Source organism: Oncorhynchus keta, chromosome 28 (assembly GCF_023373465.1).
Source record: "Oncorhynchus keta strain PuntledgeMale-10-30-2019 chromosome 28, Oket_V2, whole genome shotgun sequence".
Classification (NCBI taxonomy): Eukaryota; Metazoa; Chordata; class Actinopteri; order Salmoniformes; family Salmonidae; genus Oncorhynchus; species Oncorhynchus keta.
The window spans coordinates 75739075-75761617 of NC_068448.1; the positions used below are offsets into that span (position 1 = coordinate 75739075).

The following is a 22543-nucleotide window of genomic DNA, read 5'->3' on the forward strand; positions in this document are numbered from 1 at the left end:
CATACAATTGAGCATTTGGAAGGGGTTGGCTGTTGGGAAGAATGGACAATACGGGGACACCCTGGCAGCGAAGCCCTGGCAGGAAGAGGGCCGCCATGGTTGGAACAAACTGCCTGTTTGTGGGACCAAACTCCCCACTGTGGCACTGCCAAACAGCAGGGTCCACAGCTGTGTAGTAGCTCGGGAGCTGAGACCCCCCAGATACCCAGGCCAACCACAAAGACCACAACACTCCCACTGCACACGCTTAGTTATAGTAGGGGAGTTTGCAAGTATCTGCCAGAGCGTCAGTTGCTTGGTCGGCTGTTGTCTTGTCTCTGTAGCCGAAAGGGGACAACCGAGCGAGTGGCCGTTTAAACAACAGCAAACTGCGGCATCCTGCTTGGTTTTATCCCAGATGGATTTTGGGAGGACACGTGTTATTGGTTTAGGAGTAGAACTGGCTATTTTTTTATTCAGCCTCAGCCATTTGAAGCCTTGATAAAGTGATGAAACTACTCCAGAGATTTTATTAACTCATAGTTGACGAAGGCAATCGGACAGTTTTACGGCTGGTTTAATGTAAAGTCAAGTGGAGAAATCCATCAAAAAGAGGATCACAAAGCTAATTTACATCCAAAAGGATATAGGATTACTACATTATTTTAAAACTACTGCATTAATCCGAACCAGTCATTCATTAGTCATATCATGTCACTGTACTGTAACCTGGGTCATAAATCATAGACAATGGAGGGAGAGTCATAATGTGAAGACTACTATTACATTTACTAGATTATAAAAATGGTCAAGTTGATGAGATACTGTTTGGCTCACTACAACCAAACCTCATGGTTGTGCTTAGTTTGTGATAATATACATTTTAAAATGTGGCCAAGCATGACCTTGCCCAGACCGACCTTGCCCAGACCGACCTTGCCCAGACCGACCTTGCCCAGACCGACCTTGCCCAGACCGACCTTGCCCAGACCGACCTTGCCCAGACCGACCTTGCCCAGACCGACCTTGCCCAGACCCCTCTTTGCTGTCATACTGCCAACAAAACAACTCGTCAACCAAATCGCTAAGTAAACATATAACAAAACTGTCCCTCCACGTTTGAAGACATTGACCAAGCCAAGACATCTCTAATGCATTCCACCATTGAGGTTTTCCCCTATGGATAGTAGAGTCCTCATGTGATTGACAGACTATTCAAAGAGCAGAAGATAGTTTGGTAATGTGACAGTGGAAGCTAGCTGAAGCGGTGGTGATAACCCAGAATGTATCCCAATACCTTTAGTCAGTATAGAACTATAGTACAAGATGAGGTACAATCCCCTCAAGGAACACCCATTGTTGAAATAAGATCTGGTGGGGTCTCCTCCCTCTAATGCCATTCTGGTAGTCGAGTTGTGAAGATATAGAGTAGCGCCTATCTATTGGAATCCAAAGTAACAAAGAGCCCAATACTGTAGGCTATGCTTTTTTGGTTATAAGATACAAACGTCATACTGGACACATCAAAACATGTACACTCGATTTCTGCCGAGTCAAAAGCTCACAAAACCATAATAGCGCCTTCTACAAAGAGGAGCCTGTGAAAAAGACAGTCCACACTAAAGCTTATATCCAGCTTCCTCCCAGTCACAGAGCTGCTATCTTAGTGCCAGAGAGTGTTAGGGAAGTTAATGCAGCCCCACCCTGGCAGGGTGTGGGGGTGGGGGGGTGGGCAGTGACCTTCCTGCATGGAGAGGCTGACTCGTCTCATAGGGTCGCTGAACCGCAAACCCTCCCATCTCCACAGAACCTGACACCTCCAGCACCACAGAAGCTTCTGGTCTCATTCCTACCGGGGAGCTTTCCACTGCCATAACTGTCATAGTGAGCTGGCCAGGCGAGGTTAATCTCAAAACTAACCTGCCACTTTAAAAATGTACAGCCAGTCTCTCCCCCCCCCCTCTCGATAAAGTGTCCATGACCAAGCACATCAACTGATATGCCTTTCCAACTAAGCACCCAAAGACATTTGACAATTGAGTTGAGCACACCAATTCTGGATTCACGACCATGCAAAGCTTAGTTATTACAGCCTGCACCTAGACTGTTTCCCTACAGCCTGCACCTAGACTGTTTCCCACACAGCCTGCACCTAGACTGTTTCCCCTACAGCCTGCACCTAGACTGTTTCCCCTACAGCCTGCACCTAGACTGTTTCCCATACAGCCTGCACCTAGACTGTTTCCCCTACAGCCTGCACCTAGACTGTTTCCCCTACAGCCTGCACCTAGACTGTTTCCCCTACAGCCTGCACCTAGACTGTTTCCCCTACAGCCTGCACCTAGACTGTTTCCCCTACAGCCTGCACCTAGACTGTTTCCCTACAGCCTGCACCTAGACTGTTGCCCCTACAGCCTGCACCTAGACTGTTTCCCCTACAGCCTGCACCTAGACTGTTTCCCCTACAGCCTGCACCTAGACTGTTTCCCTGCACCTAGACTGTTTCCCTACAGCCTGCACCTAGACTGTTTCCCTGCACCTAGACTGTTTCCCCTACAGCCTGCACCAAGACCATTTCCCCTACAGCCTGCACCTAGACTGTTTCCCTACAGCCTGCACCTAGACTGTTTCCCCTACAGCCTGCACCTAGACTGTTTCCCCTACAGCCTGCACCTAGACTGTTTCCCCTACAGCCTGCACCTAGAGTTTCCCTACAGCCTGCACCTAGACTGTTTCCCCTACAGCCTGCACCTAGACTGTTTCCCCTACAGCCTGCACCGAGACTGTTTCCCCTACAGCCTGCACCGAGACTGTTTCCCCTGCAGCCTGCACCAAGACCATTTCCCCTACAGCCTGCACCTAGACTGTTGCCCTGCACCTAGACTGTTTCCCTACAGCCTGCACCTATTCTGTTTCCCTACAGCCTGCACATAGACTGTTTCCCTGCACCTAGACTGTTTCCCTACAGCCTGCACCTAGACTGTTTCCCTACAGCCTGCACCTAGACTGTTTCCCTGCACCTAGACTGTTTCCCTACAGCCTGCACCTAGACTGTTTCCCCTACAGCCTGCACCTAGACTGTTTCCTACAGCCTGCACCTAGACTGTTTCCCTACAGCCTGCACCTAGACTGTTTCCCTACAGCCTGCACCTAGACTGTTTCCCCTACAGCCTGCACCCCTATAGCCTGCACCTAGACTGTTTCCCCTACAGCCTGCACCTAGACTGTTTCCCTACAACCTGCACCAAGACTGTTTCCCCTACAGCCTGCACTTACACTGTTTCCCTGCAGCCTGCACCTAGACTGTTTCCCCTACAGCCTGCACCTAGACTGTTTGCCTGCAGCCTGCACCTAGACTGTTTCCCCTACAGCCTGCACCCCTATAGCCTGCACCTAGACTGTTTCCCCTACAGCCTGCACCTAGACTGTTTCCCCTACAGCCTGCACCCCTGCAGCCTGCACCTAGACTGTTTCCCCTACAGCCTGCACCTAGACTGTTTCCCCTACAGCCTGCACCTAGACTGTTTCCCCTACAGCCTGCACCTAGACTGTTTCCCTGCAGCCTGCACCTAGACTGTTTCCCCTACAGCCTGCACCTAGACTGTTTCCCCTACAGCCTGCACCTAGACTGTTTCCCTACAGCCTGCACCTAGACTGTTTCCCTGCACCTAGACTGTTTCCCTACAGCCTGCACCTAGACTGTTTCCCTACAGCCTGCACCTAGACTGTTTCCCTACAGCCTGCACCTACACTGTTTCCCTGCAGCCTGCACCTAGACTGTTTCCCCTGCAGCCTGCACCTAGACTGTTTCCCTACAGCCTGCACCGAGACTGTTTCCTCTGCAGCCTGCACCAAGACCATTTCCCCTACAGCCTGCACCTAGACTGTTGCCCTGCACCTAGACTGTTTCCCTACAGCCTGCACCTAGACTGTTTCCCTGCAGCCTGCACCTAGACTGTTTCCCTACAGCCTGCACCTAGACTGTTTCCCTGCAGCCTGCACCTAGACTGTTTCCCCGCAGCCTGCACCTAGACTGTTTCCCTGCAGCCTGCATCTAGACTGTTTCCCTGCACCTAGACTGTTTCCCTACAGCCTGCACCTAGACTGTTTCCCTACAGCCTGCACCTAGACTGTTTCCCTACAGCCTGCACCTAGACTGTTTCCCTACAGCCTGCACCTAGACTGTTTCCCCTACAGCCTGCACCTAGACTGTTTCCCCTACAGCCTGCACCTAGACTGTTTCCCCTACAGCCTGCACCTAGACTGTTTCCCTACAGCCTGCACCTAGACTGTTTCCCTGCACCTAGACTGTTTCCCTACAGCCTGCACCTAGACTGTTTCCCCTACAGCCTGCACCTAGACTGTTTCCCTACAGCCTGCACCTAGACTGTTTCCCTACAGCCTGCACCTAGACTGTTTCCCTACAGCCTGCACCTAGACTGTTTCCCTACAGCCTGCACCTAGACTGTTTCCCCTACAGCCTGCACCTAGACTGTTTCCCTGCAGCCTGCACCTAGACTGTTTCCCCTACAGCCTGCACCCCTGCAGCCTGCACCTAGACTGTTTCCCCTACAGCCTGCACCTAGACTGTTTCCCCTACAGCCTGCACCTAGACTGTTTCCCCTACAGCCTGCACCTAGACTGTTTCCCCTACAGCCTGCACCTAGACTGTTTCCCTGCAGCCTGCACCTAGACTGTTTCCCCGCAGCCTGCACCAGACTGTTTCCCTGCAGCCTGCATCTAGACTGTTTCCCCTACAGCCTGCACCTAGACTGTTTCCCCTACAGCCTGCACCTAGACTGTTTCCCTGCACCTAGACTGTTTCCCTACAGCCTGCACCTAGACTGTTTCCTACAGCCTGCACCTAGACTGTTTCCCTACAGCCTGCACCTAGACTGTTTCCCTACAGCCTGCACCTAGACTGTTTCCCTACAACCCGCACCTAGACTGTTTCCCTGCAGCCTGCACCTAGACTGTTTCCCCTACAGCCTGCACCTAGACTGTTTCCCTACAGCCTGCACCTAGACTGTTTCCCCTACAGCCTGCACCTAGACTGTTTCCCTACAGCCTGCACCTAGACTGTTTCCCCTACAGCCTGCACCTAGACTGTTTCCCCTACAGCCTGCACCTAGACTGTTTCCCCTACAGCCTGCACCTAGACTGTTTCCCCTACAGCCTGCACCCCTGCAGCCTGCACCTAGACTGTTTCCCCTACAGCCTGCACCTAGACTGTTTCCCTGCACCTAGACTGTTTCCCCTACAGCCTGCACCTAGACTGTTTCCCTGCAGCCTGCACCTAAACTGTTTCCCTGCAGCCTGCATCTAGACTGTTTCCCCTACAGCCTGCACCTAGACTGTTTCCCCTACAGCCTGCACCTAGACTGTTTCCCGCAGCCTGCACCTAGACTGTTTCCCGCAGCCTGCACCTAGACTGTTTCCCCTATAGCCTGCTTCCTAGACTGTTTCCCCTACAGCCTGCACCTAGACTGTTTCCCCTACAGCCTGCACCTAGACTGTTTCCCCTACAGCCTGCACCTAGACTGTTTCCCTACAGCCTGCACCTAGACTGTTTCCCTACAGCCTGCACCTAGACTGTTTCCCCTACAGCCTGCACCTAGACTGTTTCCCCTACAGCCTGCATCTAGACTGTTTCCCCTACAGCCTGCACCTAGACTGTTTCCCCTACAGCCTGCACCTAGACTGTTTCCCCTACAGCCTGCACCTAGACTGTTTCCCCTACAGCCTGCACCTAGACTGTTTCCCTGCACCTAGACTGTTTCCCCTACAGCCTGCACCTAGACTGTTTCCCTGCACCTAGACTGTTTCCCCTACAGCCTGCACCGAGACTGTTTCCCTACAGCCTGCACCTAGACTGTTTCCCTGCACCTAGACTGTTTCCCCTACAGCCTGCACCTAGACTGTTTCCCTGCACCTAGACTGTTTCCCCTACAGCCTGCACCTAGACTGTTTCCCTACAGCCTGCAACTAGACTGTTTCCCTGCACCTAGACTGTTTCCCTACAGCCTGCACCTAGACTGTTTCCCTGCACCTAGACTGTTTCCCCTACAGCCTGCACCTAGACTGTTTCCCTGCACCTTGACTGTTTCCCTACAGCCTGCACCTAGACTGTTTCCCTGCACCTAGACTGTTTCCCCACAGCCTGCACCTAGACTGTTTCCCCTACAGCCTGCACCTAGACTGTTTCCCCTACAGCCTGCACCTAGACTGTTTCCCCTACAGCCTGCACCCCTGCAGCCTGCACCTAGACTGTTTCCCCTACAGCCTGCACCTAGACTGTTTCCTGCACCTAGACTGTTTCCCCTACAGCCTGCACCTAGACTGTTTCCCTGCAGCCTGCACCTAAACTGTTTCCCTGCAGCCTGCATCTAGACTGTTTCCCCTACAGCCTGCACCTACACAGCCTGCACCTAGACTGTTTCCCTGCAGCCTGCACCTAGACTGTTTCCCCGCAGCCTGCACCTAGACTGTTCCCCTACAGCCTGCTTCCTAGACTGTTTCCCCTACAGCCTGCACCTAGACTGTTTCCCCTACAGCCTGCACCTAGACTGTTTCCCCTACAGCCTGCAACTAGACTGTTTCCCTACAGCCTGCACCTAGACTGTTTCCCTACAGCCTGCACCTAGACTGTTTCCCCTACAGCCTGCACCTAGACTGTTTCCCCTACAGCCTGCATCTAGACTGTTTCCCCTACAGCCTGCACCTAGACTGTTTCCCCTACAGCCTGCACCTAGACTGTTTCCCCTACAGCCTGCACCTAGACTGTTTCCCCTACAGCCTGCACCTAGACTGTTTCCCTGCACCTAGACTGTTTCCCCTACAGCCTGCACCTAGACTGTTTCCCTGCACCTAGACTATTTCCCCTTCAGCCTGCACCGAGACTGTTTCCTACAGCCTGCACCTAGACTGTTTCCCTGCACCTAGACTGTTTCCCCTACAGCCTGCACCTAGACTGTTTCCCTGCACCTAGACTGTTTCCCCTACAGCCTGCACCGAGACTGTTTCCTACAGCCTGCAACTAGACTGTTTCCCTGCACCTAGACTGTTTCCCTACAGCCTGCACCTAGACTGTTTCCCTGCACCTAGACTGTTTCCCCTACAGCCTGCACCTAGACTGTTTCCCTGCACCTTGACTGTTTCCTACAGCCTGCACCTAGACTGTTTCCCTGCACCTAGACTGTTTCCCCCACAGCCTGCACCTAGACTGTTTCCCCTACAGCCTGCACCTAGACTGTTTCCCCTACAGCCTGCACCTAGACTGTTTCCCTGCAGCCTGCATCTAGACTGTTTCCCTGCACCTAGACTGTTTCCCTACAGCCTGCACCTAGACTGTTTCCCTACAGCCTGCACCTAGACTGTTTCCCTACAGCCTGCACCTAGACTGTTTCCCTACAGCCTGCACCTAGACTGTTTCCCTACAGCCTGCACCTAGACTGTTTCCCTACAGCCTGCACCTAGACTGTTTCCCTACAGCCTGCACCTAGACTGTTTCCCTACAGCCTGCACCTAGACTGTTTGCCTGCAGCCTGCACCTAGACTGTTTCCCCTACAGCCTGCACCCCTATAGCCTGCACCTAGACTGTTTCCCCTACAGCCTGCACCTAGACTGTTTCCCCTACAGCCTGCACCTAGACTGTTTCCCCTACAGCCTGCACCTAGACTGTTTCCCCTACAGCCTGCACCTAGACTGTTTCCCTGCAGCCTGCACCTAGACTGTTTCCCGCAGCCTGCACCTAGACTGTTTCCCTGCAGCCTGCATCTAGACTGTTTCCCCTACAGCCTGCACCTAGACTGTTTCCCCTACAGCCTGCACCTAGACTGTTTCCCTGCACCTAGACTGTTTCCCTACAGCCTGCACATAGACTGTTTCCCTACAGCCTGCACCTAGACTGTTTCCCTACAGCCTGCACCTAGACTGTTTCCCTACAGCCTGCACCTAGACTGTTTCCTACAGCCTGCACCTAGACTGTTTCCCTACAACCCGCACCTACACTGTTTCCCTGCAGCCTGCACCTAGACTGTTTCCCTACAGCCTGCACCTAGACTGTTTCCTTACAGCCTGCACCTAGACTGTTTCCCTACAGCCTGCACCTAGACTGTTTCCTACAGCCTGCACCTAGACTGTTTCCCCTACAGCCTGCACCTAGACTGTTTCCCCACAGCCTGCACCTAGACTGTTTCCCTACAGCCTGCACCTAGACTGTTTCCCCTACAGCCTGCACCCCTGCAGCCTGCACCTAGACTGTTTCCCCTACAGCCTGCACCTAGACTGTTTCCCTGCACCTAGACTGTTTCCCCTACAGCCTGCACCTAGACTGTTTCCCTGCAGCCTGCACCTAAGACTGTTTCCCTGCAGCCTGCATCTAGACTGTTTCCCCTACAGCCTGCACCTAGACTGTTTCCCTACAGCCTGCACCTAGACTGTTTCCCCGCAGCCTGCACCTAGACTGTTTCCCCGCAGCCTGCACCTAGACTGTTTCCCTACAGCCTGCTTCCTAGACTGTTTCCCTACAGCCTGCACCTAGACTGTTTCCCCTACAGCCTGCACCTAGACTGTTTCCCCTACAGCCTGCAACTAGACTGTTTCCTACAGCCTGCACCTAGACTGTTTCCCTACAGCCTGCACCTAGACTGTTTCCCCTACAGCCTGCACCTAGACTATTTCAGCCTGCACCTAGACTGTTTCCCTGCACCTGACTGTTTCCCTACAGCCTGCACCTAGACTGTTTCCCCTACAGCCTGCAACTAGACTGTTTCCCTACAGCCTGCACCTAGACTGTTTCCCTACAGCCTGCACCTAGACTGTTTCCCTACAGCCTGCACCTAGACTGTTTCCCCTACAGCCTGCACCTAGACTGTTTCCCCGCAGCCTGCACCTAGACTGTTTCCCTACAGCCTGCACCTAGACTGTTTCCCCTACAGCCTGCTTCCTAGACTGTTTCCCCTACAGCCTGCCCCTAGACTGTTTCCCCTACAGCCTGCCCCTAGCCTGTTTCCCTACAGCCTGCACCTAGACTGTTTCCCTACAGCCTGCACCTAGACTGTTTCCCTACAGCCTGCACCTAGACTGTTTCCCTGCACCTAGACTGTTTCCCCTACAGCCTGCACCTAGACTGTTTCCCTGCACCTAGACTGTTTCCCCTACAGCCTGCACCTAGACTGTTTCCCTGCACCTAGACTGTTTCCCCTACAGCCTGCACCGAGACTGTTTCCCTACAGCCTGCACCTAGACTGTTTCCCTGCACCTAGACTGTTTCCCCTACAGCCTGCACCTAGACTGTTTCCCTGCACCTAGACTGTTTCCCCTACAGCCTGCACCGAGACTGTTTCCCTACAGCCTGCAACTAGACTGTTTCCCCTCAAGCCTGCACCTAGACTGTTTCCCTACAGCCTGCACCTAGACTGTTTCCCTGCACCTAGACTGTTTCCCTACAGCCTGCACCTAGACTGTTTCCCTGCACCTTGACTGTTTCCCCTACAGCCTGCACCTAGACTGTTTCCCCTACAGCCTGCACCTAGACTGTTTCCCTGCACCTAGACTGTTTCCCTGCACCTAGACTGTTTCCCCTACAGCCTGCACCTAAACTGTTTCCCTGCACCTAGACTGTTTCCCTGCACCTAGACTGTTTCCCCTACAGCCTGCACCTAGACTGTTTCCCTACTTGACTTACTCACTTTATTCAATAAAAAAAAGACAGTATTTCAATTTCAGTGGTAATCATAAATTTCTTATGCTGCAATTTTACACTTCTTGTGAAGTAGGTTGGTGGTTGGTGAAAGTAGATTGGCAGACATGGTATAACTTAGATATTGCTTGAACTTCAGAGCGTGTGTTTGCAGAGTGAACGTTAGTGTCAATTTGCATGCGTGCTAAACGGTCTGTTATTGACTAAGCATGGATTAACCTTGTACATTAGTTACTTTAATAACATAAGTGAAATTAAATATTACAGGGCATGAGCATGAGCATCCACGGGATGCTGCTCCCGAGTGGCGCAGTGGTCTAAGGCACTGCACCTCATTGCTAGAGGCCTCACTACAGACCCTGGTTCGATCCCTCGTGATCGACGCACAATCGGCCCAGCATCGTCCGGGTTAGGGGAGGCTTTGGCCAAGGTAGGCCGTCATTGTAAATAAGAATTTGTTCTTAACTGACTTGGCTAGTTAAATAAAAGGTTAAATAAGAAATAGGAGCCAAGCACATTGGACAGCATGATATCCTGCACAGAGTAAGGTTCAACTGATTTAGCATAATTGAAAAGATAAAAGATCTAGTGTAGTGAAAATGGACTTGACAGAAACCAAAACAGTCTTGTTGCAGTGTTATGATAGTCCAAGCACAGAGGTTTTCCTAGGGCATGGCAGGTCAGAAACCATTTACAATTGTTCATTTTTTTTAAATATATATATATTTTAAAGTAGTGAAATTGTCAAAAAAGTCCAACAATCTTTTAGATTGTGATGTTCAGTGTTTCAAGGGGGCAATTCCACATGTATGTTTCTCATACAAATGTGTGGCTCGTGAATGAGTTAGTAAGTCTGTACCGTCTCCAAATGTTAATAAAGAAGAGAGATATTGAAAGGGCCATGATAAAGTTAGGAACCCTAGACAGTATCACTTACGGTTGTACAGAAATAAAAAATAATTTCCTTGTAACCATTTTCGCACTCGATTTGGTCAATATTACCTCCATGAAGAGTTCGGTCTTGTTACGGAGGAATGAACGGTCAGAAAGACAAAGGGTTCGCCAAATTGCATCATACTGTATGTAGCCTACACTGTCTATCATCTGATGGGGGCAGATGCTTCGTTCTTTGAAAATATTGTTCAATATATCCACCATGACAAATTAACAGTTAAAGCATCATTCACGTCATAATATTTTCTTTACCAACATAATTACATTTCTAATTTGATCAAAAAGGTACAGCGTAAAAACATAAACGCCCGTTATATAGTTGGCAATAGCCGATGTTGTCTAAGGGCTGCTCACCTCTAAAAATATCAAAAACGTCAGGACTATCCCAGGGAGTAGATTCTTCATCTCTCCTTGCCGAATTTCAAACTCCGTTTTGAATGAAAAGATGAACAAAGACTTTTTCACAATGTCGATTTCATTCCACAACAAAACGTTCAGCAGTTTCCCGCATCACACAAAGCATACGACCGACGAGCCTCCGCGTAACCCAGCTGTCAATGCGGGATAGGAGCAGTGACAGCGCCAATGTTAGCTCGAGTTCCTGTTGGTCTAGTGGCATTGTTTCCGCGATTAGATCATATCATTTTGTAGCAAAACTGCTCCAAAGAAAGATAAAAAAAAAATAAGGTAGTCAATGGCATTATGCAGGCTATCCTATCTGTATTACATTAGGATTTACGGTAATTGACGCCCCTTTTCGCTAACAATCAAATAAGGTGAATCAAAAGGTTGTCTACTCTTGTCCCTCCCCATAATGCAATTGAGGAATTATTGGTTCTGAAAATGTGAAATATGATAACTGGAATATGTATAATCACAGAGGGAGTGAAGACACCTCATGATCTTATATGCAATGAGATTCTCTGACATTTCATCTAGGTGCAGTAGCCTATTATAAACTCGGCAACAACAACAAAAAATGTCCCTTTTTCAGGACCCTGTCTTTCAAAGATAATTCGTAAAAATCCAAATAACTTCACAGATCTTCATTGTAAAGGGTTTAAACACTGTTTCCCATGCTTGTTCAATGAACCATAAACAATTAACTAAAGAGGCCTTTCTACTGACTTTGAAAAACGCCAAAAGAAATATGCCCAGGGTCCCTGCTCATCTGCGTGAACGTACCTTAGGCATGCTGCAAGGAGGCATAAGGACTGCAGATGTGGCCAGGGCAATGAATAAATTGCAATGTCCGTACTGTGAGACTCCTAAGACAGCGCTACAGGTAGACAGGACGGACAGCTGATCGTCCTCGCAGTGGCAAACCAACACCTGCACAGGATCGGTACATCCAAACATCACACCTGCGGAACAGGTACAGAATGACAACAACAACAGCCAGAGTTACACCAGAAATGCACAATCCCTCCATCAGTGCTCAGTTTGTCCGCAATACACTGAGAGAGGCTGGACTGAGGGCTTGTAGGCCTGTTGTAAGGCAGGTCGTCACCAGACATCACCGGCAACAACGTCACCTATGGGCACAAACCCACCGTCGCTGAACCAGACAGGACTGGCAAAAAGTGCTCATCACTGACGAGTCACGGTTTTGTCTCACCAGCTGTGATGGTCGGATTTGCGTTTATCGTCGAAGGAATGAGCGTTACACCGAGGCCTGTACTCGATTTGGAGGTGAAGGGTCCGTCATGGTCTGGGGCGGTGTGTCACAGCATCATGGGACTGAGCTTGTTGTCATAGCCTGGCAATCTCAATGCTGTGGGTTACAGGGAAGACATCCTCCCTCATGTTTTATTTATTTTTTTATGTCACCTTTATTTAATAACCAGCTGGCCAGTTGAGAACAAGTTCTCATTTACAACTACGACCTGGCCAAGATAAAGCAAAGCAGTGCGACACAAACAACAACACAGAGTTACACAAACAAACGTACAATCAATAACACAATAGAAAGAAAGAAAAAAATTATGTACAGTGTGTGCAAATGTAGAAGAGTATGGAGGTAGGCAATAAATAGGCCATAAATAGGCCACAGAGGCGAAATAATGACAATTTAGCATTAATACTGGAGAGATAGATGTGCAGATGATGATGTGCAAGTAGAGATACTGGGGCGCAAAAGAGCAAGATGGTAAGTAATAATATGGGGATGAGGAAGTTGGGTGTGCTATTTACAGATTGGCTGTGCAGTTGCAAACCGTAGTCTGGCTTTTTTAATGGCGGTATTGGAGCAGTGGCTTCTTCCTTGCTGAGCAGCCTTTCAGGTTATGTCGATATAGGACTCGTTTTACTGTGAATATAGATACTTTTGTACCCGTTTCCTCCAGCATCTTCGTCAGGTCCTTTGCTGTTGTTCTGGGATTTTCGCACCAAAGTACATTCATCTCTAGGAGACAGAACGCAACTCCTTACTGAGAGGTAGGACGGCTGCGTGGTCCCATGGTGTTTATACTTGCATACTATTGTTTGTACAGATAAACGTGGTAGATTCAGGCATATGGAAATTGCTCCCAAGGATGAACCAGACTTTTGGAGGTCTACAATTATTTTTGTCTTGGCTGATTTCTTCTGATTTTCCCATGATGCCAGGCAAAGAGGCACTGAGTTTGAAGGTAGGCCTTGAAATACATCCACGGGTACACCTCCAATTGACTCAATTGATGTCAATTAGCCTATCAGAAGCTTCTAAAGCCATTGACATAATTTTCTGGAATTTTCAAGGCTGTTCAAAGGCACAGTCAACATAGTGTATGTAAACGTCTGACCCACTGGAATTGTGATACAGTGAATTATAAGTTAAATAATCTTTCTGTAAACAATTGTTGGAAAAATGACTTGTGTCATGCACGAAGTGGATGTCCTAACCGACTTGCCAAAACTATAGTTTGTTTAACAAGAAATTTATGGAGTGGTTGAAAAACGAGTTTGAATAACTCCAACCTAAGTGTAAATAAACTTCTGACTTCAACTGTAACTGAAATATGACATTTACATAAGTATTCAGACACTTTTGGCAGGGAATACAGCCGTGAGTCTTCTTGGGTATGACGCTACAAGCCTGGCACACCTGTATTTGGGAAGTTTCTCCCATTCTTCTCTCCAGATCCTCTGAAGCTCTTTCAGGTTGGATGGGGAGCGTCGCTGCACAGCTATTTCCAGCTCTCTCCAGAGATGTTCGATCGGGTTTTAAGTACGGGTGGGCCACCCTCTGGCTGGGCCACTCAAGGACGTTCAGACACTTGTACCGTAGCCTGTCCTGCATTGTCTTGGCTGCGTGCTTAGGGTCGTTGTCCTGTTGGAAGGTGAACCATCGACCCAGTCTGACTTCCTAAGCGCCCTGGAGTAAGTTTTCATCAAGGATCTCTCTGTACTTTGCTCCGTTCATCTTTCCCTGAATCCTGACAAGTCTCCCAGTCCCTGCCCCTGAAAACATTGAACAGTTATAATTTAGCCTAGTGTAAACATTGTAAGTAGACTACCTACTTTTGGTTTTAGTGCCACTTTATACAAGGGACCCTTATATTCTACAACAATAGAACCACAGAACATTCATAGAACATTCCACAACAATAGAACCACAGAACATAGAACATTCATAGAACATTCTACGACAATAGAACCACAGAACATAGAACATTCCACAGAACATTCTATAACAATAGAACCACAGAACATAACAAGTATTTTATTGTCCCTAACATAAGCAGGCAAAATCTAGCAACCTAAAAGTATAAAAACAAACCGGTGAAAGCAGAGGTTTGTGTCACACAGGTGTATTCACCAGTGTCTGTTGTCATGGTAGCAGTGTTATCATCTTAACAAAGAGAAGAGGTGTGGCGACAATGCCTTTTCTCAACACACACCTCTTGTGTTTAACTGGCCTGTCTTTGTCATAACGGAGGATGATTGGCTGTGATAAATGGATCCCAACTTACCTTCAACCACTTAGTCATCTTGACAGTGCCTTTGTAATTGGGATGACTTGAGGTAACCCATTCAGTGCAAGGAAGAAACCTGACTACGTGTGGTGTGCTAACTTTTTTAGGACACGGCTATTGCTCATCCGCAGTGTGAAAAACGTATCCAAATAATTGTACAACCTTACCGTGAAATGCTTACTGACAGGCCCCTAACCAACAATGAAATGCTTACTGACAGGCCCCTAACCAACAATGAAATGCTTACTGACAGGCCCCTAACCAACAATGAAATGCTTACTGACAGGCCCCTAACCAACAATGAAATGCTTACTGACAGGCCCCTAACCAACAATGAAATGCTTACTGACAGGCCCCTAACCAACAATGAAATGCTTACTGACAGGCCCCTAACCAACAATGAAATGCTTACTGACAGGCCCGTAACCAACAATGAAATGCTTACTGACAGGCCCCTAACCAACAATGAAATGCTTACTGACAGGCCCGTAACCAACAATGAAATGCTTACTGACAGGCCCCTAACCAACAATGAAATGCTTACTGACAGGCCCCTAACCAACAATGAAATGCTTACTTACAGGCCCCTAACCAACAATGAAATGCTTACTGACAGGCCCCTAACCAACAATGAAATGCTTACTGACAGGCCCGTAACCAACAATGAAATGCTTACTGACAGGCCCGTAACCAACAATGAAATGCTTACTGACAGGCCCGTAACCAACAATGAAATGCTTACTGACAGGCCCCTAACCAACAATGAAATGCTTACTGACAGACCCCTAACCAACAATGAAATGCTTACTTACAGGCCCCTAACCAACAATGAAATGCTTACTGACAGGCCCGTAACCAACAATGAAATGCTTACTTACAGGCCCGTAACCAACAATGAAATGCTTACTGACAGGCCCGTAACCAACAATGAAATGCTTACTTACAGGCCCGTAACCAACAATGAAATGCTTACTGACAGGCCCGTAACCAACAATGAAATGCTTACTGACAGGCCCGTAACCAACAATGAAATGCTTACTGACAGGCCCCTAACCAACAATGAAATGCTTACTTACAGGCCCCTAACCAACAATGAAATGCTTACTGACAGGCCCCTAACCAACAATGAAATGCTTACTGACAGGCCCGTAACCAACAATGAAATGCTTACTGACAGGCCCCTAACCAACAATGAAATGCTTACTTACAGGCCCCTAACCAACAATGAAATGCTTACTGACAGGCCCGTAACCAACAATGAAATGCTTACTGACAGGCCCCTAACCAACAATGAAATGCTTACTTACAGGCCCGTAACCAACAATGAAATGCTTACTGACAGGCCCGTAACCAACAATGAAATGCTTACTTACAGGCCCGTAACCAACAATGAAATGCTTACTGACAGGCCCGTAACCAACAATGAAATGCTTACTGACAGGCCCCTAACCAACAATGAAATGCTTACTTACAGGCCCCTAACCAACAATGAAATGCTTACTGACAGGCCCCTAACCAACAATGAAATGCTTACTGACAGGCCCGTAACCAACAATGAAATGCTTACTGACAGGCCCCTAACCAACAATGAAATGCTTACTTACAGGCCCCTAACCAACAATGAAATGCTTACTGACAGGCCCTAACCAACAATGAAATGCTTACTGACAGGCCCCTAAACAACAATGAAATGCTTACTTATAGGCCCCTAACCAACAATGAAATGCTTACTGACAGGCCCCTAACCAACAATGAAATGCTTACTTACAGGCCCCTAACCAACAATGAAATGCTTACTGACAGGCCCTAACCAACAATGAAATGCTTACTGACAGGCCCCTAACCAACAATGAAATGCTTACTGACAGGCCCCTAACCAACAATGAAATGCTTACTGACAGGCCCCTAACCAACAATGAAATGCTTACTGACAGGCCCCTAACCAACAATGAAATGCTTACTGACAGGCCCGTAACCAACAATGAAATGCTTACTGACAGGCCCCTAACCAACAATGAAATGCTTACTGACAGGCCCCTAACCAACAATGAAATGCTTACTTACAGGCCCCTAACCAACAATGAAATGCTTACTGACAGGCCCCTAACCAACAATGAAATGCTTACTGACAGGCCCCTAACCAACAATGAAATGCTTACTGACAGGCCCCTAACCAACAATGAAATGCTTACTGACAGGCCCCTAACCAACAATGAAATGCTTACTTACAGGCCCCTAACCAACAATGAAATGCTTACTGACAGGCCCCTAACCAACAATGAAATGCTTACTGACAGGCCCGTAACCAACAATGAAATGCTTACTGACAGGCCCGTAACCAACAATGAAATGCTTACTGACAGGCCCCTAACCAACAATGAAATGCTTACTGACAGGCCCCTAACCAACAATGAAATGCTTACTGACAGGCCCGTAACCAACAATGAAATGCTTACTGACAGGCCCCTAACCAACAATGAAATGCTTACTTACAGGCCCCTAACCAACAATGAAATGCTTACTGACAGGCCCCTAACCAACAATGAAATGCTTACTTACAGGCCCCTAACCAACAATGAAATGCTTACTTACAGGCCCCTAACCAACAATGAAATGCTTACTTACAGGCCCCTAACCAACAATGAAATGCTTACTTACAGGCCCCTAACCAACAATGAAATGCTTACTTACAGGCCCCTAACCAACAATGAAATGCTTACTTACAGGCCCCTAACCAACAATGAAATGCTTACTTACAGTTGGTGATATGGACACTGGGAAACTCTCGACCCGCTCCAATTCAGCCCTGTTGATGTTAACTTCTTCAAGATAGGGGGCGCTCTTTTAATTTTTGGATAAAAAACGTTCCCGTTTTAAACAAGATATTTTGTCACGAAAAGATGCTCGACTATGCATGTAATTGACAGCTTTGGAAAGAAAAAACTCTGACGTTTCCAATTTTTCAGTTTTTGATTTGTTAAACAAGTTTGAAATATCCAATAAATGTCGTTCCACTTCATGATTGTGTCCCACTTGTTGTTGATTCTTCACAAAAAAATACAGTTTTATATCTTTATGTCTGAAGCCTGAAATGTGGCAAAAGGTCGCAAAGTTCAAGGGGGACGAATACTTTCGCAAGGCACTGTACATTTACCAGGTGTCCGCCCGGTGTCCTGCGTCGAAATTATTGCGTCTCCAGGTCCATGAGCGTTCCATTTCTTCAGAGGAGAAACCAAACTGCCACGAATAATTTATCATCGATAGATATGTGAAAAACACCTTGAGGATTGATTCTAAACAACGTTTGCCATGTTTCTGTCGTTATTATGGAGTTAATTTGGAAAAACGTTTGCGTTGTAATGACTTAATTTTTTTTTTCTTACCCAAACATGATGAACAAAATGGAGCGATTTGTCCTACACGAATAATATTTTTGGAAAAACTGAACATTTGCTATCTAACTGAGTCTCCTCATTGAAAACATCTGAAGTTCTTCATGATTTCATTTGAATGCTTTTCTTGTTTTTGTGAAAATGTTGCATGCTGAATGCCAGGCTTAATGCTATGCTAGGCTATCAATACTCTTACACAAATGCTTGTTTAGCTATGGTTCAAAAGCATATTTTGAAAATCTGAGATGACAGTATCTTTAACAAAAGGCTAAGCTTGAGAGCTAATATATTTATTTCATTTCATTTGCGATTTTCATGAATAGTTAACGTTGCGTTTATGCTAATGAGCTTGCGGAGATAATTACAAATCTTATTAAAACGATGCAATTTCAAAGCTTTTACTGTGTTACAGTTCATATAATGAAATCAGTCAATTGAAATGATTTCATTAGGCCCTAATCTATGGATTTCACATGACTGGGAATACAGATATGCATCTGTTGGTCACAGGGACGGATGAATGGCACGACAATGAGCCACAGAATTTCTTCATGGTATATCTGTGGATTCATATTACAATCAATAAAATGCAATTGTGTTCGTTGTCCGTAGCTTATGCCTGCCCATACCTTAACCCCACCATGGGGCATCAGCAAACTGCCTGCCTACACAACGCCATACACGGTCTGTGGTTGAGGACAGTTTGACGTACTGCCAAATGCTCTAAAACAACGGGGGTGGCTTATGGTAGAGAACTTAACTTTAAATTATCTGTCACGATCTCTGGTGGACATTCCTGCAGTCAGGATGCCAATTGCACACTCCCTCATTTTTTGATGTCCTTTTTATGTCTCCAAGACATGGGGCACCTGTGTAATGATCTTGCTGTTTAATCAGCTTCTTGATATGCCACACTTGTCAGGTGGATGGATTATCTTGGCAAAGGAGAAATGCTCACTAACAGGGATGTAAACAAATTTGTACACAGAATGAGATAAATCAAGTCTGGGATGTTTTATTTCAGCTCATGAAACCAACACTTTACATGTTGAGTTTATAATTGTTCTGTGTAGTTAGTAAAATACTGTAGTTAACCAAATAGCTATCTGGAATGTCTGCAATAGCTATCTGGAATGTCTGCATTACCTATCTGGAATGTCTGCATTACCTATCTGGAATGTCTGCATTACCTATCTGGAATGTCTGCATTACCTATCTGGAATGTCTGCATTACCTATCTGGAATGTCTGCATTACCTATCTGGAATGTCTGCATTACCTATCCAGAATGTCTGCATTACCTATCTGGAATGTCTGCATTACCTATCTGGAATGTCTGCATTACCTATCTGGAATGTCTGCATTACCTATCTGGAATGTCTGCATTACCTATCTGGAATGTCTGCATTACCTATCCAGAATATCTGCATTACCTGTTTCTACACTAACTGACTCATCATATATGCTGAAGCTACTGTTCATTTGCTGTCACTTTAGTCCTAGTTATATGTACATATCTACCTCAATTACCTCGTAACCCTGCACAGCAATTCAGTACTGGTACCCTGTGTATATAGAAAAGTTATCGTTACTCATTGTATTATTATTATTTTACACCTGTTTAACAAATCATGTCAAATACAATGATTTGAGTAAGTGGCATCTCTCTGCAGCCATTTGCAGCATAGAATGCTGCTATATTCCTGAGGGGGAGTAAGGTGCCTTCCTTATCATGGACACATTATGGAGGGTTTCTCCACCCCAAATAGACAATATTATAAATTGTGTTCATGTCTGAGTGGATATCATGAATGAGGTCTTGTATCATATTTGCTGCCAGGACTATGAAGAGATTTGGCCAAATACAGGATAATCCGTTACGTTAGTAGATGTGTTTTCACATAATATGTAGACACTAACATCTGCATTTTACAACGAATAGATTTAAGGTCTTCTCAAAAAATGGGTTAAGTTGTTCTACAAATTGAATGACCCATCTATGTTGGGTAGTGAGCGACTCCCATGCTCCTGGGATCTATTCAAGAAGCATTTCAGAAAGAATCGTCCATCAACTTAACCTAAAAAAACATGGTAACGCATATTAGCTAAACTGGCCGAACAACCCGTCGGCATCAACTTAGTTGTGATCTTAAGTGGAAAGTGGTGGTGACCTCCAATTCAAGAGAGCGATTTAGCCTCATAATGAGCTTTTTTTTCTTCTTCTTCAGTTGAGCTATTTTGAGAACACTAGTGTCGTTCTGGTCTTACTGAATTGTAGATGCTACACACCTACTGTCGGCATCCAATGCTCACTGAATTTCAGTTTTCTCCAATGCTCACTGAATTATACATGCTACACCTACTGTCGGCATCCAATGCTCACTGAATTATACATGCTACACCTACTGTCGGCATCACCGCATCCAATGCTCACTGAATTATACATGCTACACCTACTGTCGGCATCACCGCATCCAATGCTCACTGAATTATACATGCTACACCTACTGTCGGCATCACCGCTTCCAATGCTCACTGAATTATACATGCTACACCTACTGTCGGCATCACCGCATCCAATGCTCACTGAATTATACATGCTACACCTACTGTCGGCATCACCGCATCCAATGCTCACTGAATTATACATGCTACACCTACTGTCGGCATCACCGCATCCAATGCTCACTGAATTATACATGCTACACCTACTGTCGGCATCACCGCATCCAATGCTCACTGAATTATACATGCTACACCTACTGTCGGCATCACCGCATCCAATGCTCACTGAATTATACATGCTACACCTACTGTCGGCATCACCGCATCACCGCATCCAATGCTCACTGAATTATACATGCTACACCTACTGTCGGCATCACCGCATCCAATGCTCACTGAATTATACATGCTACACCTACTGTCGGCATCACCGCTTCCAATGCTCACTGAATTATACATGCTACACCTACTGTCGGCATCACCGCATCCAATGCTCACTGAATTATACATGCTACACCTACTGTCGGCATCACCGCATCCAATGCTCACTGAATTATACATGCTACACCTACTGTCGGCATCACCGCATCCAATGCTCACTGAATTATACATGCTACACCTACTGTCGGCATCACCGCTTCCAATGCTCACTGAATTATACATGCTACACCTACTGTCGGCATCACCGCATCCAATGCTCACTGAATTATACATGCTACACCTACTGTCGGCATCACCGCATCCAATGCTCACTGAATTATACATGCTACACCTACTGTCGGCATCACCGCATCCAATGCTCACTGAATTATACATGCTACACCTACTGTCGGCATCACCGCATCCAATGCTCACTGAATTATACATGCTACACCTACTGTCGGCATCACCGCATCCAATGCTCACTGAATTATACATGCTACACCTACTGTCGGCATCACCGCTTCCAATGCTCACTGAATTATACATGCTACACCTACTGTCGGCATCACCGCATCCAATGCTCACTGAATTATACATGCTACACCTACTGTCGGCATCACCGCTTCCAATGCTCACTGAATTATACATGCTACACCTACTGTCGGCATCACCGCATCCAATGCTCACTGAATTATACATGCTACACCTACTGTCGGCATATATACATGCTACACCTACTGTCGGCATCACCGCTTCCAATGCTCACTGAATTATACATGCTACACCTACTGTCGGCATCACCGCTTCCAATGCTCACTGAATTATACATGCTACACCTACTGTCGGCATCACCGCATCCAATGCTCACTGAATTATACATGCTACACCTACTGTCGGCATCACCGCATCCAATGCTCACTGAATTATACATGCTACACCTACTGTCGGCATCACCGCATCCAATGCTCACTGAATTATACATGCTACACCTACTGTCGGCATCACCGCATCCAATGCTCACTGAATTATACATGCTACACCTACTGTCGGCATCACCGCATCCAATGCTCACTGAATTATACATGCTACACCTACTGTCGGCATCACCGCTTCCAATGCTCACTGAATTATACATGCTACACCTACTGTCGGCATCACCGCATCCAATGCTCACTGAATTATACATGCTACACCTACTGTCGGCATCACCGCATCCAATGCTCACTGAATTATACATGCTACACCTACTGTCAGCATCTCCGCATCCAATTGTGGTTCAATACCAGTTCAAAGCCAGACGAAGGTCAGAATAAAATGTACTTAAATCCAGGGCTTGAAAATTCTATAACCTTTGAATTATGAAATTAAATAAATCAAACTATACTGAACAAATATATAAACACAACATGTAAAGTGTTCGTCCCATGTTTCATGAGCTAAAATAAAATATAGACATTTTCTATATGCACAAAGCTTATTTCTCTCCAATGTTGTGCACAAATGTATTACATCCCTGTTAGGGAGCATTTCTCCTTTGTCAACATAGTCCCATCCACCTGACAGGTGTGGCATATCAAGAAGCTGATTAAACAGCATGATCATTACACAGGTGCACCTTGTGCTGGGGGCAA

General features: G+C 46.8%; 1 protein-coding gene across 1 annotated transcript in view; it reads right to left on the reverse strand.

The window, feature by feature from the left end:
* Positions 1–11434, reverse strand: part of LOC118372497 (vesicular, overexpressed in cancer, prosurvival protein 1-like) — a 72321-nt gene extending 60887 nt beyond the window's left edge. Inside the window, exon 1 of the mRNA XM_052484002.1 lies at positions 10992–11434. Within this exon, the coding sequence (XP_052339962.1) occupies positions 10992–11042 (51 nt within the window). The 5' untranslated portion in view covers positions 11043–11434. The remainder of the gene's footprint in view (positions 1–10991) is intronic.
* Between the last annotated feature and the right edge of the window lie 11109 nt (positions 11435–22543).